The sequence below is a fragment of the Corythoichthys intestinalis genome, chromosome 15, assembly GCF_030265065.1.
Source record: "Corythoichthys intestinalis isolate RoL2023-P3 chromosome 15, ASM3026506v1, whole genome shotgun sequence".
NCBI lineage: Eukaryota > Metazoa > Chordata > Actinopteri > Syngnathiformes > Syngnathidae > Corythoichthys > Corythoichthys intestinalis.
The window spans coordinates 51,372,077-51,397,092 of record NC_080409.1 but is presented as its reverse complement, the minus strand read 5'-3'; the positions used below and the strand labels follow the sequence as shown (position 1 = coordinate 51,397,092).

The following is a 25,016-nucleotide window of genomic DNA, read 5'->3' as shown; positions in this document are numbered from 1 at the left end:
ACAAACGAAAACATTTTGAGTATTGGTTGACTAAAACCAGACGAAGACTAACACATTTTTAAAAAAAATCTATATATATATATATACATATATACGAGTGGTATGAAAAAGTATCTAAACCTTTTGGAATTTCTCACATTTCTACATAAAATCCCCATCAAATGTGATCTGATCTTTGTCAAAATCACACAGATGACAAAACAGTGCCTGCTTTAACTAAAAGCACCCAAACATTTATACGTTTTCATATTTTAATGAGGATAGTATGCAAACAATGATAGAAGGGGGGAAAATAAGTAAGTGAACCCTCTGCCTAAGGAGACTTAAAGAGCAATTGAAACCAATTTTTACCAAACAATTTAAGTCAAGTGTGTGCCCAATAACTGATGAGTGGTTTAAAGCTGTCCTGCTCACTATAAAACACAATCCCGGCAAGAATTGTCTTGATAAATATCATGGCTTGGTCAAAAGAGCTGTCTGAAGACCAGCGATCAAGGATTGTTGATATGTGTAAAGCACACAAAACAATCTATAAAAGTCTGGATGTTCATCAATCGACTGTCAGAGAAGTTGTCTACAAATGAAGTGGCCATCCACCAAAGATGACACCAAAAATTCAGCGCAGAATACTCAGAGAGGTATAAATGAACCCTGTCTGCTAGTATCTGCTAAAGACTTACAGAAAGCACTGGCACAGTCCAATATCTATGTGCACACATCAACTATATGTAAAACTATGGCCAAGAATGGTGTTCATGGGAGGACTCAGCCACTGCTGTCTAAAAAAAAAACAAAAAAAACATTGTTGCTTGTTTAATGTTTGCAAAAGACACTTGGACACTCCACAGAAATTTTGGCAAAATATTTTGTGGACTGATGAAACCAAAGTTGAATTGTTTGGGAGTAACACACAACGTCATGTGTGGACGAAAAATGGAACAGCTCACCAAAATCAACACCTCATCCCCACCGTGAAGCATGGTGGAGGCAGCATCATGATTTGGGGCGGTTTTGCGACCTCAGGGCCTGGACAACTTGCAATCATTCATGGAAGAATTCATTCAAAAGTTTATCAGGACGTCCTGCAGGAAAATCTGAGGCCATCTGTCAGACAGTTGAAGCTAAAGAGGATGGATGCTGCAACAAGACAACAATCCAAAACACAGAAGTAAATCAACTTCAGAATGGTTTCAGAAGAACAAATTACACAGTGGCCAGGTCAAAGTCCAGACTTGAACCCCATTGAGATGCTCTGGCATGACCTAAACACAGCAATTCATGCCAGATATACCAGGAATCTGACTGCACTACAGCAGTTTTTTAGAAAAGACTGGGCCAAGATTAGTCCTTATTGATGTGCCAGACTGATCTGCAGTTACAGGAGGCGTCTGGTTGAAGTTATTGCTTCCAAAGGGGGGTGCAAAAAAAAAAATCAATGTGATGGTTCACTTACTTATTTTTCCCCTTTCTGTCATTGTTTGCATTCTATCCTCATTAAAATATGAAAACCTATAAATGTTTGGGTGGTTTAGTTAAAGTAGACAGTTTTTTTCCATCTGTGTGATTTTGACAAAGATCAGATCACATTTGATGGTGATTTTATGCAGAAATGTGAAACATTCCAAACGTTTTAGATACTTTTTCATACCACAATAAAATATGACTAAGATTCGTAAGTATTTTGTCCTACCACTATAAAATATGACTAAGATTCATAAGTATTTTGTCCAAAAGACTAAAACGAAAATTGAAAGGGCTGCCAAAAACAGTGCTACCAAATAACTCAAAATACAACAAAATATCTCTTTGGCAGGGCTGTAGCCATCAATTTAAACAACTAGTCTAGTAACTGTGTGCCAATGCGGAAGAACTTGGCAGAGTTCTGCTACAAAGAAATATAATACACCTTTTTCATTAAGTGCCTCATATTAAACTGATATTTGAACTTTTAATGGCAGTCATAATGCTGTCAATTATTGAACAGTCCGAAGATACTGTATCTATAAACTGCTTACAGCTCCTTCCTGGTCCACGTCAGCTCCGTTGGCCAGAAGGTGCATCACGCTGTCGTAGTGACCTTTCCTGGCAGCCCAGATAAGTGGAGTGGTGCCATACTGAAGAGAAATTCCACAGTATTACAGTAGAGAAAAATATTTATTCATTGGACAAGAGTATAAAAGTAGAGGACAGAAGGATTTGCATGTTGTTAGTGTGAATTGGAGCTCACATTGTCTGTAAAATTACATAAAAGTACAGTATTTTAATTTGCTAGTGGGTTGGTACCTTGTCCGAGCAGTTGACCTTGGCTCCATGCTGCAGTAAGAGATGGACAATCTCAGCATGGCCTCGACCCGCCGCCCAAATGATGGGGTAGACGCTGTACTGTTTGGAGAGACCACACGAATCAAATGTTACTGCTTGGAGGATTTGTTTAATTAGAGTGGCGTTGTAATGCTTTGTTTTAAAAGTGTTTGCACTTAGCTTGATTGATTTGGGTGGATGTTGCCCTTTATGGGCAACAATGAATATGCCATTACTCGTCCAATATGGCTGAATCCAGCTGCTCTATGTAACATAAGTTTTTGTTTGAGCTAATATGTTTGTTTATGCATTCGTTATTTCAGAATTATATTTTGCAGTTTGTTTGTGGGAATATGTGTTTGAACAATTTGTTAGAAGCATTGTTTAAAAAAAAAAAAAAAAAAACGTTAGCATTTTATAAGGGCTGTCAAAATTATCGCGTTCAAAATGAATCACGTTAAAATATTTGACGCAATTAACGCACATGCCCAGCTCAAACAGATTAAAATGGCAGCACAGTGACATGTCCACTTCTTACTTGTGTTTTCTGTCTCCCTCTGCTGGCGCTTTTGTGCGACTGATTTTATGGGTTTAAGCACAATGAGCATTGTGTAATTATTGACATCAACAATGGGGAGCTACTAGTTTATTTTTTGATTGAAAATGTTACAAATTTTATTAAAACGAAAAAATTAAGAGGGGTTTTAATACAAAATTTCTCTAACTTGTACTAACATTTATCTTTTAAGAACTACAAGTCTTTCTATCCATGGATCGCTTTAACAGAATGTTAATGTTAATGCCATCTTGTTGATTTATTGTCATAATAAACGCATACAGTACTTATGTACAGTATGTTGAATGTATAAATCAGTCTTGTGTCTTATCTTTCCATTCCAACAATAATTTACAGAAAAATATGGCATATTTTATAGATGGTTTGAATTGCGATGAATTACGATTAATTAATTTTTAAGCTGTGATTAACTTGATTAAAAATTTAAATCATTTGACAGCCTTACATTTTATACCATTTAAGTTAGCGGACTTTTGCTATGCAAGTTAGCCAATTGTTCTTTTATTATACTTAGATCCTCGTTTATTCGAGGTTTTTTTTAGACCATTGAAGGCTAATCTCAGGTATTTTATTTTTTTTATTAATCTATTGCTCTTGTGAAATTAAAAGTGCAATTCTGCACAGTTTAAAGAAACACAGGGGATTTTTTTTTTTTCAAATTTAATTCTCTTTTGAAAGTGAAATCACAGCAAGCCAAAATAAATATCATTGCAAGCATATACACTTTTTTTATGTGTTTTACATATCCTAAAATTTATTCTGCAACGCCCTATCATTTCTTATCCAAATAATAGTCACAGGTCACAGCCACCCAGTGAATAAGGCAAACAATATGGAAATGAATAGACCCAAGTAAAATGAAAAAAATATGTGTAATAATATGTAAATAAATGAAAATATCTACAAATATACTACTGTAATTTTTGGACTATAAGTTGCCACTTTTTCCCCCTCATTTTTATCCATGCGGCTTATAGTCCAGTGAGGCTTATTTGTTGATTTGTGTTATTAGGTAACACTGTATTTGACAGTGGTGTCATAAGACTGTCATAAGAACGTTATAATTATCACATGACACTAACATGGGCATTACTGAATGCTTATGACAGGTGCAATTAAGTGTCATCCGGCATATTATGTCACCAACTCCATTTATGTTCAGCTCGGATCTTTTTACATCCATACAAAAGTGAGTTAAATTGCCGGACGACACCAAATGACATCTGTTATAAGCATTCATTAATGCCCATTACAGTGTCATGTCATATTTATGATTGTCTTATGACTGGGGTTGGGCATCATTTGAAATTGAACGACTCCAGTTCCGATTCCGATTCCACGTTTCGATTCCAGTACCGAATGATTGTCGATTCCGATTCTTTTAAGAGGCAGGATAAAAAAAATTGCATAGTTTATATTAAAATCTTAACTTCTCGATATTTTTTTAAATTATACGAACTTCTCACAGGGCTATTTTTAACTTGTACATAAATATCAGTCTTTGAACTTGAGCAACTGTTTTCCGCTCGGCAGTCAGGGCATTGAAACATGGAATCGGTTCCGGGAGCATCGGAGTCTTAGAACCGGTTCCCATCGATGCTCGATGCCCAAACCTACTTATGATAGGGTGACCAAATGTCCTCTTTTGCCCGGACAAGTCCTACTTTCACGTAGTGTCCTCGTGGTCCAGGCGGGTTTTATAAATTCATGAAAATGTCCGGTTTTTATGATTTTTCACGGGACCAATTTGAAGAGAATCTTCCGGCCACTGGGTGGCAGCAGTTGACATGGCTCCTACGAGAATGGAGGGAAGTAGTAGTTCTTCTTGTTTTTGTTGGCAGTTTACCCCTATCATGAGGCATTACCGCCATCTACTGGGTTGACTATTTGGCCACAATTCCTGAAGTTTTTTTTTTTTTTTTTTTTTAATGATAAATACGTATATAATGGCAACTGTTGACTTCTGTCGGAGCTTTGACTGTAAAATCCCGGTTGGTGTCGCATCGGCGCGCTGCCGATGATTGTAAAGTTTTATAGCAAAGTTTGATTTTTGCCTCAGCTAGCTATCAGTAAGCTAAACCGCGCTAGGCATTATGGGAAACGTAGTTTTGAACTGCTACGTTTGGAAACATGCTGAATGAACAGTTTGTCAGTTTATTTCGGTTTTTGTTTGTGTGCAATCTAGAACATTGAATGAGAACATCAATTGAATGGGAATAACAATTTGTAAAGGACAATTGTCGTGAGAGTAATTTATAAAAATGTTTAGTTGGCACGTAGCCTACTGTGTGTATGTGTATTGACTGGACTACATTTCTATGGGTCTGCATTATATTATATATATATATATATATAGTTTTTTTTTTTTTTTTGTTGTTGTTGTTGTTGTTGTTGTTGTTGTGTTACCAAATACCATAACTAGCAATTAATGAAACAACTGGATTAGTAAGTGAAAAAATAATAAGCACAGAACATGAATTTTGATTGTTATTTATATCTTTAGTACTGCAATGCATGTTAGGAGGCATGTTGGATGACAACAGTGTTGAAAGAGGGTGGCAGCAGAGGTTGACTGTCTCCCCCAAGGGATCAGTGACGACCAAATGAAGCTTCTTGAAGCAATGAAGCTTTGCAGCCAATTGGTTCAAAGCTTTGTGGTGGTTCATTTAATCTTGACACTGCTGTCAAATAATGTGTCACCGGTTAATATCTTCTGGTGTAAATATCCCATAATACAGTTAGGACAGCTGCGGCTTATCTATGAACAAATGTCGTTCTCGTGTCAAATTTGGTGGGTGACGGCTTATAGTCAAGTGTGCCTTAAAGTCCGAAAATTATGGTATACCTCTATACCGACTTAGTGCATAAATGCATTCAGTTAAAGCCAATAGTGTGTTAATGTAAAAGTCTTGTTACCTGACCAGTGATGTTAGGGTTTGCCCCTTTGCTCAGGAGCAGCTGTGCCACATCTGTACGGCCTTTATAGGCGGCCCACATGAGAGCAGTCCAACCTCCCTAATTAGAAGACAAATAATCAGAGACACCATTTGTTAGAACACCAAAAGGTAGAGAATAACCCTAATGGAAAATAAAGTTGGGTTCAGTTCAAGCCCCTGCTTAAAAGAATAGACATGCCCTTTGTGTTGCTTTGTGGTGATTTGAGACAATGTGCTATTCACAGCGGGAGTGGCACATATTGTACCATGGAAACAGTAGCATGACACATTTTCTTTTGGTGATTTTTCTTTGTTACTAAAAAAACAAATCCCATTTTGATGCAGTGTGCATTTTAAACCTCACATGAAGATGACTGAGCCCTTCAAGGCACTACTCAAAGGTTGGTGATTAATGGGAATTGCAAATAAAGACACAGAGGCGAATGTAGCTTATGCTGTCTCTAATGCTCCTCTCGTGTAGTTCTGTATTCCAGAAGCAAATCTTATTATTGACTCATACAGTATGAGTAACATTACAGCGCTATGAATAAGATTGCTAAAAGAAAGGATCATCACAGTACTACATCTAGTAGTAATTGCATTTTAAAGCTAATAGATCTTGGTTCAACCAGCACTCAGGTCAACATAATGATCACTATAAAATGAAGACATGAAGCTTTATTACATTAGGTTGTAATACTATACGCACATTGCATAAATATCACAAAAAATACAATAATAAAATATACTTATCATTTTTTAATTTTGCAATTTACCTTAACTCATTTGCTCCCAAAAACCTATAAATACGTTCTATTTTTAATTGTTTCAGTGACCCAAAGATGTATTTATACGTCTTTTACGTTCCTTTTTTTTTTTTTTCTCTCCTCCAAAAAAAGACATCTCTGGCTTCCGATTCAATTGAGGTCCAAAGCACAAAGCTGAAAATCCATTTTAAAGCAATAAAACTGGCCACTGGAGGGCAGTAGCGCATTCGGTAAGACCTGCAACCCTATTCAACAGCAATGAAAGGCCAAGCTGCAAAGACGGGCGCTGGCGGAAGACGACCGAATGGATGCCAGGCGGCGGACGACCAAGCAGAACAACCGGTAGGACGCCCGGGATGCCAGCCGCTGGTAGCCTGGTACTCCAGACTCACCGCTGTTCCAGCTATTGAGTCTGGCCACCATTAAGCGAATAAAATTTCCAGGGCGGAGCAAGCCACAGCAAACAGACAGCGGAGTGGACCAATCAGCGACGGGCGGGACAAGGGACTTGCGCGCGGAAGTAAACATACGAGGAGAGCGGAGTTTATTCAACATGGCTAGCGCGAGACAGACTGGTGTCAATGACTTGTGTCGATGTGTTTTTGGTAATTTAAAACGGATTTTACCGTGGATTGGAACATATTCTCGGCTCTCCTGTTCGCCATCTTTGTTGTTGTGGAGACAACTTCCGACGCGGAAGAGTGACGTTGCTCGTTAAGAACACGTCACGCAAATAAATGAATCTGATTTGTCGATTGGTTTTGTACTTGCTCGAGAGGCCGTTAATGGGCTGGGTCCCAGACTATACTCTCAGTGTTTGAAAAACACAGGGAGAACAGTCCAAAGACACTGGACGACCGAGCAGCGCGACCGGGACCACTAGATGCCATTGAGCCCGTTCTGCTCGCGAGCAGAGCCCGCAGAGACTCAAAAATAATCATCTTTTTGAGACAGGCAACGATGAAGGAAAAGTTTAACCGGCGCACGCAGCCACAATGCCATCATCTTTCAGTTAGTTATGTGTAAATAAATTGCTACTTTGCAATCAAAAGCTCTATTTGTCTTGTTGTTTGTGATATTTTGTAAAAGCAAAACATTATTCAGATGTTTGGGATGTAACTAAAGCAAAAAATAGCTGTGTTAAAGTCAAAGTTATGTTTGAAATGTATGCTTTCACAAAAAGTTCAATTTGTCCGTTTTTTCATCAGAAATTGGAAAATTGTTCAAACTAAGCTATTTTCTAATGCTGATTTCTAAAGAATGGAAAAAGATATGAACTTTCTTTTTTTCTGCTGAAAGAGTCTAATCCTTCTTTTGGTGGGTTCCATGTTTATATAGCAATAGAACAGAATTTTCTGTGGGCCTTACAAAATCAGTCAAAATCCAGTAAAACGGCTGGGAGCGAAGGGCCTTGCTCCGGTGAAAATGGCTGGGAGTGAATGAGTTAAGAACAATAATTTTCAAGACCGAATATTTTAAAGCTCCTGCTTCTTGTATTAGGCAAAATCCCAGCTACTACTGTTCTTTTTTTCCCTTTCAACAGTAGTGGGTTGTCTGTGTAGGTGCCTGACGAAAGATCGGAATCTTTCATATACAGTATTTGATACACTGCCAATGGGAAAACCCATTGGCAGTGTATCAAATACTTGTTCTCCCCACTGTACCTTCTGTGTTTAAATAGTAATTTTACGCAATATTCTATCAGCCGAGAATGGGAATTAAGGGATTTAAGGATTTATTCACAAGAATTTTCAACGGAAATAGCTCGTTGTTTATGGCAGCCGCTAATTTCCTTACTGACTAGCCTCATAGTTTACAATATTTATGTAAAATAAATGCTAACTGCATGGTTTTTTTGTTTTTAACCAAGAATCGAGACTGTTTTACGTCCATATCTATAAAGAATTCAGGGATATAAGCATTTTTTCACAAGAATTTTCAACGGAAAGAGCTCTTTGTGTTTCCACTCGGTCAGCTTTGACGGAGATAGGCCCCGTGTCCCGTCAATACATTATGAAGTATATGGTTTATGCTAAAAGTATTTCATAGTATGATACCCAAGTAGATATATATTTTTGTTCAAATGAATTCTTCCCTCTGAATACAAATTTAAAAATGTATCCAATAAGATACCCACTACCACCTTACTAAAATGTTAATAGTGATATTCTCACCATGTCTCTGTTTTCCATGTTGGCCTCATTGTCCAGTAATTCTTCCACCACCTGTATGTGGCCTTCCTTGGATGCTGACATCAGCGCTGTCCAGCAGTCCTGTGCAAAGATGCAAACTGTTACCATGGGAACCACCATCCAGCTTCATGTACTGCTGAGCTCTTTGTTGTACAGGATCTAAATGTGGGCAGTGGTGATAAGTACAACCAAAGTGCCATTAATGCATAATAGCAGGTTACATGTTAATAATATTTTTGGTATCTGATTGATGTCAGCAGATCGATGTTCAATTTAGTTCTAAAATGCTTAGTTTGGCACAGTTAAGTGAAATAAACATTAACGATTTTTTAACTGAGCCACGTAACAGTCTAACACCTTCTCAGAACATTTTCGAGCCATTTCAAAGTTGTCTAAGCACGCGTGCAAGCTTACAACATCATCGCAGTTAACGTTGGCTCCTCTCTTGATGAGCTCCTGCACAATCTCCAAATTGCCCTGTTCGGCAGCCACCATTAGGGGAGTCTGTCCATTCTGAAATTAGACGTGGACAAAAACAAGAAAGTCATGCTTTATGTTTGTAAACTTTATTTAAACACAGACACAATACACAATATACATGATAACAATAATACCATACACAAACAACACATATTTGAGAATACTTTTGAAAAGTCCATAAAGAAATCAACAATTGTGATGTATTTTTCAATTTCTTTTTGCTATTTGAGATGAATAAGACCTTCTATAGGCTAAACAGTGCCTGGCAAAAGTCTTGTCGCTTATCCATTTTGTAGAAACAATCGCTAATAACCTGACTTTTAATTATTCAATTGGTTTCACAAAAATGGCTCACATAAAAGTTAAGACCCTCCCAAATGATGTTGAATGTACAAAAATATATTTGTTTCACTGAAAAACAATTAAATAATTTAATGAAGACATAAAGGTCAAATTTTGGCAAGACAAAAGTTTTGTCCCCTACAGAAAGCTGTGTGAAAATTGAACAAAAAATGTACTTCAAATACAAAAATATTAAAGATACACGATAATATCGGTCACCGATAATTATCGGCCGATAATGGCAATTATGACGTCACACAGATAATCCAGATAATACAAAAATTCAACCGATAATGCAATCCGATAATTATATACTTGATTTTGCCTCCAAATGTGCGCAACCAAAGAATTCAGCACACCGCCTCCTCAACCCCTCCCCTCTCTGAAGCCCCTGAGGGAGGAGGGGTTGAGGAGGCGGAGTTACAAGACAAGAAGTAGTTGAATATTATGGCGGCTGTTACTAAAAAAAAGACGCTCTCGCCATCTGCGAAACATGTACCGTATAAGTTCCACGAGGCAGAAAGAACGCGTCCTCATTCAAAACCACTAACCCAGCAGCCATTTAAAAATGCATCATAAAGAATTTTGGAACAAATACGAGGCTGCTGCTAGCAGGAATGCTAAAGCTATTGTAAACACTAAGTTAAACTACAGGGCTTGTGACGATACAGAGTCGGGCTGTTTGGGAATGCAGCCCAAGGCGGGTGGTAAATTCGCATCTAAGGCTAAACACCGGCACTACTGGAGACCGATATTCGGCAAGTAGCCATCTTCCGACGGAGCCCGCCGCTCTGGCCAGTCCGGCAGGCCGCCGCCGCCTCGCCATAGGCGGGGCGGGCCGAGCCCGGTTCCCCGGCCTCTGGACCTCCGGCGAACACCCCGGTTTCTTGAGCGTTCCCCCACGGCGTGCGAGCAGAGCCAGGACCCGAATACGCCGCGGCGAACCGGCCGGGGCGGGCGGATTATCCGGTACGAATGTAGCTGCCGCCACCGCCGAGACGAGACACGTGTTTTTGTTTTTTTTTACCTTAATGACCCGAGAACCAAAGCCCTGGATAAAAGAAATAATGCAGTTTATACGACCACCATTCTTCATGAAAAAGTGATGTCCGGTAAGCAAGCTTATCATGACGGCACAGTGGTTATAAGATCATTTAAACATGGAGAAAACGAAGTCAGCCAGTCAATAATGCATTCAGAATGTGAAATGACGAGCGGTCAGATGACTTTGTAACGCTGCCTTTATTTTCGGCTTAATAAAACTCAGGCACAAAACAACACGCACGCGGATGCGAGCTCCAACTCCGTCCAAATAGTACTGCCGTGTAGCAGTTTAGCTGCTGTAACGCAAATGTCGTGAAAGCCGCAAATGTAAACAAAGCGCTGCAGAATGGGTACATGACATCTCGCTCTTTTGAGGTAATCATTTTCACAGTGTGCAACAAAGCATATAACATTAGCAATCACTTTTCAAATTATTTAACTTATTTGTCTGCTCAATTACAGTCACAGTAGATAATCAAATTCTTAATTCAATATTCTGTAGCCACAAATATTATTCAAAATCTTTCCTTCTTCAAGTTTTTTTTTTTAGGATTAAGTATAATAATGTATTGCTTAAAACAAGGCTGTTAAGATTATTTTCAGCTAGCTATTTTTCTTCCAAGAAATCTGAGAGAAATACACTTGAAGCGATCGCAGATAATTTCACTTATTGCCAATAGATTTACACTTAAAACTGACTAGTTTTAAGGAGGTGTGTTTTGCAGCGGATTAATGTTATATATGTTAGGAATGGCTTACTTTTAAACGCATTTTTGTGTAACTTAGGTATTTACTCTGTAATTGTTGCCAAAGGTTTACCATTACACAATGTCAGACAATCTGTCATTATTTAGATGTTTGAATTGACGACTTGTTCATACTTTATGTTGAAAAAAAGAGCAATAAATTATATTTTTGCACAGTAATATTTTCTTTTGTGTATACTTTAAAAATTTTACATAAATCTTTTAATAGAATTATCGGCTTGACATTATCGGCTATCGGTTGGAATGAGGAGGAAATTATCGGTTATCGGTATCGGTTGAAAAATGCATTATCGTGCATCACTAAAAAATATGTTACATAACATAAGCTAACTAAGTAGTGGTGCTGCGAGATCCAAATTTAATATTTTATATGACTTCCATGGGCTTCGGCAAGGATTCATACAATTTATTGATGAAGTCATCAGGAACATCAAAGAAAGCAGTCTTGCATGCCTCCCAGAGTTCATCAACATTCTTGGGTTTCGTCTTCCATGCTTCCTCTTTCATCCTACCATCGACATGCTCAATGATGTTCAAGTCTGGTGACTGGGCTGGCCAGTCTTGGAGGATCTTGATCTTCTTTGCCTTGAGTAACTTTGAGCTAGAGATTGAAGTATGTGATGGAGCACCATTCTGCTGCAAAATTTGTCGCTGTTTATGGTAAGGCATGTAAGAGGCCGCTATGCTCTGTTGATATTTCAGACTATTTATGTTGCCTCCCACCCTGCAAATCTCTCGCACACCCCCATACTGGATGTAATCCCAGACAATGATTTTGATAATGACGTAACCACCAAACGTCACTGTTTTCTGAGTGAATCTCTGATCTATGTGGGCTCCAGTCGGTCTCCTGCAGTATTTGCGGCGACTGAGGTGTAATTCAATGGAAGATTCATCAGAAAAATCCACCTTTTGCCACTTTTCTAGCATCCATCCTTTTGACAGGCTGTGGGCCTTGGCAAATGCCACACGTTTTTTTAATTGTCTGCACCCTGGGAGATAAATAGTCTGAAATATCAACAAATCTTAGCTGCCTCTTACATTCCTAACCATAAAAAGGGACAAATTCTGCAGCAGGATGGTGCTCCATCGCATACTTCAATCTCTTCCTCAAAGTTCCTCAAGGCAAAGAAGATCAAGATCCTCCAGGACTGGCCAGCCCAGTCACCAGACATGAACAGGATGAAAGAGGAAGCATGGAAGACGAAACCCAAGAATGTTGATGAACTCTGGGAGGCATGCAAGACTGCTTTCTTTGATGTTCCTGATGACTTCATCAATAAATTGTATGAATCCTTGCCGAAGCCCATGGAAGTCATACAAAATATTAAATTTGGATCTCACAGCACCACTACTTAATTCGCTTATGTTATGTAATATATTTTTGTATTTGAAGTACATTTTTTGTTCAATTTTCACACTACTTTCAGTAGGTGACAAAACTTTTCTTGCCAAAATTTGACCTTTATGTCTTCAATAAATGATTAAAAAAAATTCCAGTGAAACAAATATATTTGTGTACATTCAACATCATTTGGGAGGGTCTTAGCTTTCATACGAGCCATTTCTGAAACCAATTGAATAATTAAAAGTCAGGTTATTAGCGATTGTTTCTACAAAATGGATGAGCGACAATACTTTTGTCAGGCACTGTAGTAAATAGTAAATTCAAAATTAGAGCTAACTTATATGGATGAAACCAATTTGAGGTCATTAAAATAAAACAAATTCAAAACAGTAGGTACAGCTGATTAATTTGCTTGTTTGTTTGTTTGTTTGTTTGTTTGTTTGTTTTTAGACCACCCAGAGGCCCACCATTGGAATTGACCTTCATCCATTATAGCACAAATAACCTAACAAGACTGCTATTGCAACTTACATCACTCCTACTGTCGACATCTTTGAACTTGTCCAAGTGTGCTTTGATGGCGGCCAAGTTCTCCTCCTCCACGTAGTTGAACAGGCTTTGGACCGCTATGGAGGTCATCTTCAGGGAGGTAGTGGTATCCATGGCTCAGTGCTCGATACCTGCACACCGCTGTGGTGGGAGAGAAGGGCTGATTAGTGTGCTGTATGTGCGAGTTGAAAGTAATCCTACAGTCGACTTTCGTGATTCTGTCGGGTCACAAGGTGCAAAAGTTCTTATTTCCACAATAACACTGATGCAAATAGGATTAGGATTTCACCTTTTGTAGGGTTCTGCCTGTTCATGCTGAAAACGTGAGCTGAAATTGAATGATGTACCCATAAATGGGCTCATCTGCGAGAATTAAAAGGTAAAGAATGATCCCAGCGCTTCAGAGAGGACTCAACAAGTCCACTGAGAACACTTGAAATCCTTATGTTGTACTTTCAAGTGTAGAGGTGGGAATCTTTGGGTACCTAACGATTCGATTACAATTACGATTCAGAGGCTCCAATTAGATTATAAATCGATTGTTGATGTCACCCAACCCCCCCCCCCTTTAATGTTTTGTGTTTTAGGTCCAAAATAGTTTAAAAATCCTATTAGGCTAAACCAAACTAATATTTAAGTATCAAGCCAAGCTAACAGTTAAAAACATTAAATAAAATCCTTAGTCCCCATTTTGTATCAGCAGCTTTAAACTACATTCAATTAATTTAATGATGTGAATCAACCGTTAAAGTTGATAAAATTGCTCCCGTTATTCCATAATTTCCCTTCTGTCTCCTTACAACATGTCAAAGTTTTAAAACTGTTTCAATTTTTAAAGATAGATTCAAGTCAAGAGTTTGCTGATTTACGAGTATTTCAGATAAAAAGTTAATTAGGTTTGCAACAACAGAGCCTTCTAGAGAAGTCTACTGCTTTAAGATGGCGGCTGTTTACAACGCGGCAACTACTAAACGGCAAGCCTGTCGTTTCGCATCTAGTTCTTTTTATATGTCCTAACACTGTCGTCGTCTGTCATTTTGCATCTAGTTCTGCAAATACGTGATATCTACAATTGCCGTATGTGGCCGTATGTTTGTAGCAACTAGCAACTGGGCGTTGTTTGAACCAGCTGTCGGCCGCAGTCAGGTATTTTTGTTTTTTTTTTATCTAGCGGCATGAGTTGAACATGATATTTGCTCTCGGTCCATTCCTCATTGCGTCCCGAAGACCGTGCTGACTGTTTTAGTTCTGCTTTACCTGGTATAATTCAATAATCTGAATTTGGATGTTTGTGAATCGTTCTCGAATCTTCCACGGCCGAATCGCGAATAATCTAAGAATCTGAAATTTCGCACGCCTCTAAACTGTGTCAAATAGGGGTGTGACAAAATATAGAAATGGTGATATATTGTGATACTTTGTATCCCAAAAGGTTATCGATATGCTCCAGTCAAGAATTGATATATACAGTGGAGAGAACAAGTATTTGATACACTGACAATGGGAAAACCCATTGGCAGTGTATCAAATACTTGTTCTCCCCACTGTAGTTTTAAAAAGGTCTCACTGTTTAAAACAAACAACAACAACAAAAAATAAGTTGCTACTACCAAACTCTTCCACTAAAATACTGTCCCTGTTAACTCAATGGCTGCCATTGACAGCGCTAGACGCCCAATCCATTTAGACTAGGAGGGGCGAATGAATATTCATTCATTGGAAAGCAGAGCATTCGCAGCCAGTCTTTTTGATTTTCAGGGCATCTACAGGGCTTACTGTTCATTTGAAGTCATTTACAGGTCACTTCATGTTCAGTTTGAGTCACTGATTTATTCATTTGGAGAGATTCCCAGGTCACTTCCTTCTCTAACCGAAAATGAACAGGACGTTACTAAGAAATAACCCAAGATCAACAGGAAGTGAGTGAAAATTAACAGCAAGTTAGCCAAAATGCCCCAAAATTAATCTCATTGTTTCCCACTGACTGCTGTAGACGTCAAATCCGTTTGGAGCGGGAGGGATGGGAGCGAATGAAAAAATGTTTAGACTGAGAAGCATCTCGTCTATATCTGGCATGAAACTACCTCCCGTATGTGGATTAGAGCTGTCTCACAAATTAGATTTCTGTGCTTTATGACTGTTCACACTACAAAAGAGCCATCCGCTTTCAATTTGGATAGGCTTAAAAAAAAAAAAAAAAAAAAAAGCATTTTGGCTGCCAGTCTGAGCAAGGTCATATACAGTGGTATGAAAAAGTAACTGAACCTTTTGGAATTTTTCACATTCCTGCATAAAATCTCCATCAAATGTGATCTGATCTTTTTCAAAATCACACAGATGAAAAACAGTGTCTGCTTCAACTCAAACCACCCAAACATTTATAGGTTTTCATATTTTTACTGAGGACAGTATTCAAACAATGACAGAAGAGGGAAAAATAAGTAAGTGAACCATCACATTTCATATTTTGTGGCCCCACCCTTTGGCAGCAATAACTTCAACTAGACGCTTCCTGTAGCCGCGGAGCAGTCTGGCACATCAATCAGGACTAATCTTGGCTCATTCTTTTCTGCAAAACTGCTGTAGTCCAGTCAGATTCCTGGGATGTCTGGCATGAAACGCTGTCTTCGGGTCATGCCACAGCATTTCAATGGGGTTCAAGTCTGGACTTTGACTTGGCCACTCCAGAACGTTCATTTTGTTCTTCTGAAAGGTTATTTACTCCTGTGTTTTGGATCATTGTCTTGTTGCAGCATCCATCCTCTTTTTAACTTCAACTGTCTGACAGACGGCCTCAGGCTTTCCTGCAAAACATCCTGATAAACTTTTGAATCCATTCTTCCATTAATGATTACAAGTTGTCCAGGCCCTGAGTCAGCAAAACAGCCCCAAATCATGATGCTCCCTCCACCATGCTTCACAGTGGGGATGAGGTGTAGATGTTGGTGAGCGGTTCCATTTTTCCTGTGTGTTTCTCCCAAACAATTCAACTTTGATTTCATCAGTCCACAAAATATTTTGCCAAAACTTCTGTGGAGCGTCCAAGTGCCTTTTTGTGAACATTAAACAAGCAACAATGCATTTTAGACAACAACCGTGGAGTCCTCCCATGAACACCATTCTTGGCCATAGTTTTACACATAGTTGATGTGTGCACAGAGATATTGGACTGTGCCAGTGATTTCTGTAAGTCTTTAGCAGACACTCCAGGGTTCTTTTATACCTCTCTAAGTATTCTGCGCTGAATTTTTGGCATCAACTTTGGTGGACGGCCACGCCATTTGTAGACAACTTCGCTGACAGTCAATTGATGAACGTCCAGACTTTTAGAGATGGTTTTGTATCCTTTCCCTGCATTATACAAATCAACAATCCTTGATCGCAGTTCTTCAGACAGCTCTTTTGACCGAGCCATGAAACGCATCAGACAATGCTTCTCATCAAGACAATTCTTACCGGGTGTGTGTTTTATAGTTGGCAGGGCAGCTTTAAACCACTAATCAGTGACTGGGCACACACCTGACTTAAATTGTTTGGTAAAAAATTGTTTCAATTGCTCTTCAAGTCTCCTTAGGCAGAGGGTTCACTTACTTATTTTCCCACCTTCTGTCATTGTTTGCATGCGATCCTCATTAAAATATGAAAACTTAAACGTGTCTGGGTGGTTTTAGTAAAAGCAGACACTTCTTTTCATCTGTGTGATTTTGACAAAGATCAGATTTCATTTTTTTATGGTGATTTCATGCAGAAATGTCAGGAATTCCAAAAGGTTCAGATGCTTTTTCATACCAATGTAGAATAACAACCATTCACGCACACACTCACACCTATGGCCATTTTCAATGTTCAATCAGCCAACCACGCATCTCTTTGGTAGTAAACCGGATTACCCAGAAAAAAAGACTCAGGTACATGCAAACTCCACACAGTAAGGCCGGAGCTGAGATTGAGCTTAGAACTGCGAGGCGGACATGCCAACCACTCTTACACCATGCCTCTTAACACATTTTAATCAACTCAAAATTAAGACAAAAAATAGCCTCAAGAGCATTACTAACAATGCCCCTGAAAACATTTGGCAACACTGAACGATGATGAAGAAATGGGGCAGACAAAGTGCATCCATAATTCAAGCCGAGAAACGAAGAGGCTCTTTTTCCCGTTTGTGTTAGTCGCATCTTTGAACAGCAGTGTGCGCTCAGTTCACTAGTGTAAATAGTAGGCCACATATCCATCTGAGCAGTAATTAAAAATTCCTTTGACCACATTTATTTCACCAAACAAAAGAAAAGCCCATTAAACATGGCCGCCTCTCTTGTAGGAGGGATTCAGACGATCGATAAACATGAATAAATCATCAGAGTTGGGGGCTGGTGACCACTACCATACCTAATCGCCCAGGCTAAAAGTCACTTCATGAGCACAAGGGGTTATAGAAAATTGACTGTTAGATTCAAGTTGCGCTCTTCAATCGCTGGACACCTAAATCCGTCTCCAGCTACGAAAATGAAGCCTCGGCTTTGATTCCCAGTGAGTGGCCTCAGAAAAGGGTTTCCCCCATAAGTAGCTCAATGTTTCAACATAATCCTGGAGGCATGCAGGCAGGTCATGCTCAGGTCAATACTGTCCAACAAGATTGTTAAGAGTACAATGCAAACCTACAATGTCAAAATACTGAACTTTTTATCGCATTTATACCTGCGTTTTATGTTCACTTATTGGAAAAAAGCGAGACATCCTTTGTTGCCAGAGAAGGCAACAGTTGGCACGCCCTCTCTGCTCCTTGGTTTCCAAGCACAACACGGAGATGACAGCCTCCCCTCATCAAAAATACACAGCCAAACCAAAGCAAACAAAGATCAAGCTAGTGGGAATAAATAATACAGTATATGTATCGTACTGACAAATGATAGGCTATTAAATAGGAAAAAAGGCTCTCCCTTACCTTGACGGAGGGTGATTTTTCGACACTTACAGTACAGTAGGTCTCGCTCTCACCCACACTACACACATACACAGCATCTACAAGCGCCGCCTGGATCCAGCATGACATCCCCCACCTCTTTTTTTTTTACTCAAGGCTGAATATTAGATGAAGGGGGCTGGCCGACAGCCATTGCTTCCTCACACAATGGCAGCGCTACATTTCCATTCACGGCGCACTGCACACTATTCACCTCGGATGATGTATAATTCCTATTTTGTGTGACATGACATAATGATTGCATAGACATGAATGATGAAGAGGAAGTGACAGATTACCAGTTTAGTCACCATAGCGACTGTCAAACATTGTCTAATATCCTGTGTATTAAAATAATCTGGTTCAAATTAGTGCTGCAACGATTAATCGATTAACTCGAGTATTCGATTAGAAAAAAATTATTCTAATCAAATTTTGCTGCTTCGAGTATTCGTTTAATTAAAGTGGCGTTGTAATGGTTTGTTTTGAAAGTGTTTGCATTTAATTTTATTAATTTGGGTGGATATGCTGCCCTCTAGTCCACCTAATTTCACATGGCTGAATCCAGCTGCTCCCTGTTAAGACCAACATAAGCTAAGGTTTTTTTTGAGCTAACGTTTTTTTTTGTTTTTTTTTGTAATGCATTTGTAATTTAGTTTAAAGGTAAATTTAGCCGGGGGGTTCTTGTGGGAATATGTGTTTGAACTATTTGGTAAGAGTATTGTAAAAAAAAAAAAAAAAACGTTGGCATTTTATAGCATTTAAGCTAGCGGAATTTTGTCATGTAGGTTAGCCATTTGTTTTTTTGTTGCACATATATCCACATTTATTTATTTTTTATACCGTTTGAGGCTCAGGTCAGGTATTTTAATTTTTTATGTTCCTTATCCGATTACTTGATTATTCAAACTAACCAGCTCATCGATTAATCGACTACTAAAATAATCGATAGCTGCAGCCCTAGTTCAAATGCAATTCAATGCAATATCCTACGACTACAACAATTTAAATCGATTAATAAATTAGTTGCCAACGAATTTGCCAACTGCTCGTGAACACTTAATTTCTAATCAGCCAATCACATGGCGGCAACTCAGTGCATTTAGGCATGTAGACATGGTTTAAGACAATCTCCTGCAGTTCAAACCGAGCATCAGTATGGGGAAGAAAGGTGATTTGAGTGACTTTGAACGTGGAATGGTTGTTGGTGCCAGAAGGGCTGGTATGTGAATTTCAGAAACTGCTGATCTACTGGGATTTTCACTCACAACCATCTCTAGGGTTTACAGAGAATGGTCCAAAAAAGAAAAAATATCCAGTGAGCGGCAGTTCTGTGGGCGGAAATGCCTTGTTGATGCTAGAGGTCAAAGGAGAATGGCCAGACTGGTTCGAGCTGATAGAAAGGCAACAGTAACTCAAATAACCACACATTACAACCAAGGTAGGCAGAAGAGCATCTCTGAACGCACAGTACGTTGAACTTTGAGGCAGATGGGCTACAGCAGCAGAATACCACGCCAGGTGCCACTAGTTTCAGCTAAGAACAGGAAACTGAGGCTACAATTTGCACAAGCTTATCGAAATTGGACAATAGAAGATTGGAAAAACATTGCCTGGTCTGATGAGTCTCGATTTCTGCTGCAATATTCGGATGGTAGGGTCAGAATTTGGCGTCAACAACAAGAAAGCATGGATCCATCCTGCCTCGTACCAACGATTCAGGCTGGTGGTGGTGTTATAACGGTGTGGGGAATATTTTCTTGGCACTCTTTGGGCCCCTTGGTACCAATTGAGCATCGTTGGAACACCACAGCCTACCTGAGTATTGTTGCTGACCATGTCCATCCCTTTATGACCACAATGTACCCAACTTCTGATGGCTACTTTCAGCAGGATAATGCGCCATGTCATAAAGCTGGAATCATCTTAGACTGGTTTCTTGAACATGACAATGAGTTCACTGTACTCAAATGGCCTCCATAGTCACCAGATCTCAATCCAATAGAGCATCTCTGGGATGTGGTGGAACGGGAGATTTGCATCATGGATGTCCAGCCGACAAATCTGCACCAACTGTGTGATGCCATCATGTCAATATGGACCAAACGCTCTGAGGAATGCTTCCAGCACCTTGTTGAATCTATGCCACGAAGAATTGAGGCAGTTCTGAAGGCAAAAGGGGGTCCAACCCATTACTAACATGGTGTACCTAATAAAGTGGCCAATGAGTGTATATGAACACGTTTTTGTGTGTACCATGATACGATGTGTGAATAAACTGAAACTGAAACCTTTTGGGATGCAAAGTATCATGATATATCAACTAGAGCTGAAACGAATACTCGAGCAACTCGAGTAACTCGAGTTTACAAACTGATCCGAGTAATTTTATTCACCTCAAGGAATCATTTAATTTTGCCAGCTCAAAGCATCACGTTTTGCCCGGACTACTTTTAGTGCGGGACAACGCGCTGACGTCACGTGCGTAGAGACAGAAGCAATAAAAAAAAATAATAATAATAAATTACCGCAGCCGACAGCCGCTACAAACTACGCCGACGTTGCTAAAAACTACACCCGCATGATGCTAGTGTGATAGCAGGACCGATGCGTCTCATAGATATTGCATGCATTTAGGACTAGATGTGAAATGAAAGACTCTGCTGCATCTGGGCAGCGTTAGTAAACAGCCGCCATCTTTAAGCAGTAGACTTCTCATCGCTAAAAAATATAACGTTACTGTCACTCGCTCACGTAACGTTAGCCCTTCGGAGGGCTAGGTTTTGAATTGATTATTACCACTGTCGATGCCTGGCTAACGTGTCTTCCATACAGGCTTTATTTATTCTGTACAGCGCTGTAGAGTGATGAGGGTGTAAAATTAAAACTAGGGCTGTCAAAATTATCGCGTTAACGAGCGGTAATTTTTTTTTTTTTTTTATTAATCCCGTTAAAATATTTGACGCAATTAACGCACAAATGCCCTGCTCAAACAGATTAAAATGACAGCACAGTGAAAGCTGTACTTGTTGTTTTTCAGAGTTTTGCCGCCCTCTGCTGGCGCTTGGGTGCGACTGATTTTATAGGCTTCAGCACCCATGAGCATTGTGTAAGTAATTATTGACATCAACAATGGCAGGCTACTAGTTTATTTTTTGATTGAAAATTTTACAAATTTTATTAAAACGAAAACATGAAGAGGGGTTTTAATATAAAATTTCTATAACTTGTACTAAAATTTATCTGTTAAGAACTACAAGTCTTTCTATCCATGGATCGCTTTAACAGAATGTTAATAATGGTATTGCCATCTTGTTGATTTATTGTTATAATAAAGAAATACAGTACTTATGTACCGTATGTTGAATGTATATATCCATCTTGTGTCTTATCTTTCCATTCCAACAATAATTTACAGAAAAATATGGCATATTTTATAGATGGTTTGAATTGCGATTAATTGCGATTAATTACGATTAATTAATTTTTAAGCTGTAATTAACTCGATTAAAAATTTTAATCGTTTGACACCCCTAATTAAAACATAATAAAGCTAACTGTCAACCATTTTAGCTCAGTAGTCATTGCTGAATAAAACACCAAGTAGCACTGGTCCCTAATGTGCTCCAATACAGCAGGTATCATACATTTATTTTGAACACTGCAAAAACTCAAAATCCTATCAGTACTTACAGTTTAGACTAAATTAAAACTTAACTAGAACTTAAAAAATAGCTTGACACAAATGGAAATTAAATTGAAACACGTGGGGAAAACACGTAGCTTTCAAGTGATGTGTGTTATCAAGCATAATTACATTTTTAGGTAAGAAATATGTTGTTGTTTTTTTATAAGATCTAGAAGTTTTTTGAGTGAAAGCAGTGAATTTTTTTTCTAGTCACATCTTAGATGCAATTGTTGACTGTTTTCAACAATGTACATCGAAAATAAAGACATTGGTTGACTGAAAATGGTTCAATATTGGATTAAATGTTTTTTTTCTCATGTATATTTATAATTGCTCTTTACCTAAAAAAAAAAGTTTTATCCGATTACTCGATTAATCGATAGAATTTTCAGTCGATTACTCAATTACTAAAATATTCGATAGCTGCAGCCCTAATATCAACATTTTGATATTTTGGCACACCCCTATTAAATACTGTTCACCAATTTTAATTTAAATCGTGGATTACTGTGAGATAAAAGTAGGAGCAATATCTTTATTTATTTTTTTTTACAACTGCAGCCCACACACATCCATCATAACATGAGCTGTATCACACTTATCAATTTGCAGCATCTGCTTAAACTTAAAATATGCCTCAGCGTGTATGTTTGGTCAACAAAAAAAGCCCCAACCTCATGGAATAATCTCAAATGTAATGTGAGCAACTTGCAAAAGTAGGCAGTTTAAAGGCAAGACTAAATTTAACCACTCAGCTCTTCATCACATGTCATGCGGATGTTAAAACGGCTTTACTTCCACGAACCCTATCCAAAAACAAAGTTGACACATAGATTATGCTTTTTTTTTTTTTTTTTTTTTTTACGATGCACTATATGGACTGTTCATGATGCTGCTATGTAGCGACTTTTGCACAATAATTTATTTTTTGTCTTTTATTTAGTAGTATGTTTAAGTTGTGCGTTATTTTTCTGTCTTATGGTCCCACTTCGCTGCTCTTGAAACTATCAAGGAAAAAACAAAATTTTAAACAAGATGAAATAAAGGCAAGAAATAAAGGCATTTATATTTATGTGGTTAAGAAAAGCTTGTTTGACATACTGAGCAGTATTTTGGGAATCACAAACACAAAGTACTGTACAACATCTGGATGTCACTTTTACATGTCACATGGCCAAAACGTGACAGGTCTCGAGAGTAAGGAAATACATTTTTTAATATTATCCATTGTGTTCTTGAAGGCTTACTTGAATGTTACGGTGTTTCGATTTCACTCCACAAAAGGCGACGACAACAACATTCGCCAGCTAAACTTCCAGTAGCAACTAAGCTAGTTAGCGTTAGCTAAGAGTAGCGAGCACATCAACAAGTACTTGTCATAATTCAAACCACGAAAAACTAAAGCGTTCTTACCTCGATGGAGAAACTGAGAAGACGTCGGGGCTTTTCGCATTCAAGAATACCGTGTTATGTTGTCACGTTGACATTTGCAAGGCTTGTCTTTTTGCTTCTTTTTTTTAATCGAATGACGTCAACGTTGGGGGTCAGGCGAAACAGTTCAAAGCAGTTGAGAGTCGGTGTGGGAAAAAAACAATTTTTTTTTTGAACGATGAAATGACTACATATATGCGTAGCAAAATTTACATCAACGTTTGGAGTGTTTCATATAATTTATTAAAGTTTTATTTATGTATTTTTGGTCATGTCAAATAGGGTAAAACCGCCCCCCGGGGCGATTCTTGTCTCAATGTGTTAAACGAATATCTACAATAAAATTAGGCAACTGTTCTGCTTTGTAATTTTAAATTTTATTCGTGGAAAATAATCCATTTTATTTTATTTAAATCTCTCTTTTTCTAAAAGAGATTTACCATTGAGTAAATGCTATAATGTGTAATAAATAAATAAATGGAATCAACAAACAAACAAAAAAGCCAACGCTTGCTGTTGTCTTCATATTTTAAGAAAATGTCACCAACCCAGCATACAGAAGTGGAAAGTAGGGTTCATTGTCCCATAGGTTGGCTGTTACTTATTCCAACTCGACCACCAGGGGGCTGTGTTGCACAGTATATGTATGAAAACAATCATAATTGGGCCCAGAAAAAAAAAAAATCTACATTACAATACAGACTTTTTGGTCGTAGCAATAGTACGACTTTAATCTCGTAGTCCTTTTTATTTCTTTCTGTGGGCCTGATACTCCATCGTAATCATCCCCCAATGTGCTAAAACAAAACAATAAGAACAATAAGAAACTAAAGGACTTAAGTTTTGTTGTTGTTGTTGTTAAATTAGTCTTGTTGTGAGGCTACCATTTGATTTACATTATTTTACTGGGACGAGAAAAGCTTTGTGTTTAAAGCTGGATTTTCTACAGAAGAGGAATTATTTAGAACATTATTTTACAGTAAGAATTGAGAAGACAGCTATTATCTTGTTTTGTTCAAGGATGATTCGCTAATATAGAAGAGGCATTTTTTTTTTTTAATCATTATTTCATTCGTTTTTATTTTTTATTTATTTTATTTTTTTAAGTTATTACTGTTCTATTATTTTAGGAATAATAAAGCCTGTTGAGTAACCTCTGAGAATTTGAAATTGTGTCTTTTGTTATATAGCTATTATTTTGTTATAAAACTGAATTTTCTATCCAGACGGAGGAGGCAAAGTTTAAACATACTTTATTAAAGTGATAAGGGTTTCGAATAAAATTTAAGGATCTGGAGCCCGGTACGGGTGTCTTCTTTTTTGAAAATCAAAACATGGTAACCCTAAAATAAATATTGATCAATGTCAGAAGTACACTCCTGCCCAAAAGTATTGGCAATCCTGCAATTCTGTCAGATAATGCTCAATTTCTCCCAAAAAATGATTGCAATTACAAATGCTTTGGTAGTAATATCTTCATTTATTGTGCTTGCAATGAAAAAAACCCCCACAAAATAGAATGAAAAAAAAGTAAATCATGATCATTTTACACAAAACTCCAAAAATGGGGGGACATAAGTATTGGCACCCTCAGCCTAATACTTGGTAGCACAACCTTTAGCCAAAATGAC

At 38.2% G+C, this 25,016-nt stretch overlaps 1 protein-coding gene across 6 annotated transcripts in view; it reads right to left on the bottom strand.

Moving 5' to 3' along the window:
* The window catches only part of kidins220a (kinase D-interacting substrate 220a), a 142,838-nt gene extending 119,027 nt beyond the window's left edge, over nucleotides 1–23,811 (bottom strand). For 2 of the 6 annotated variants that reach the window (XM_057860412.1, XM_057860414.1), the window contains exons 1-7: nucleotides 23,368–23,809; nucleotides 13,286–13,444; nucleotides 9,188–9,286; nucleotides 8,756–8,854; nucleotides 5,795–5,893; nucleotides 2,284–2,382; nucleotides 2,016–2,114 (exon numbers count right to left, since the gene is read on the bottom strand). In XM_057860412.1, coding sequence (XP_057716395.1) covers nucleotides 2,016–2,114; nucleotides 2,284–2,382; nucleotides 5,795–5,893; nucleotides 8,756–8,854; nucleotides 9,188–9,286; nucleotides 13,286–13,417 — 627 coding nt within the window. In that variant the 5' untranslated portion in view covers nucleotides 13,418–13,444; nucleotides 23,368–23,809. Of the gene's footprint in view, nucleotides 1–2,015; nucleotides 2,115–2,283; nucleotides 2,383–5,794; nucleotides 5,894–8,755; nucleotides 8,855–9,187; nucleotides 9,287–13,285; nucleotides 13,445–18,248; nucleotides 20,835–23,367 lie in introns of those variants that run through there. The other 4 variants (XM_057860415.1, XM_057860416.1, XM_057860417.1 and 1 more) reach the window with 3 other exon arrangements.
* Nucleotides 23,812–25,016: the final 1,205 nt, after the last annotated feature.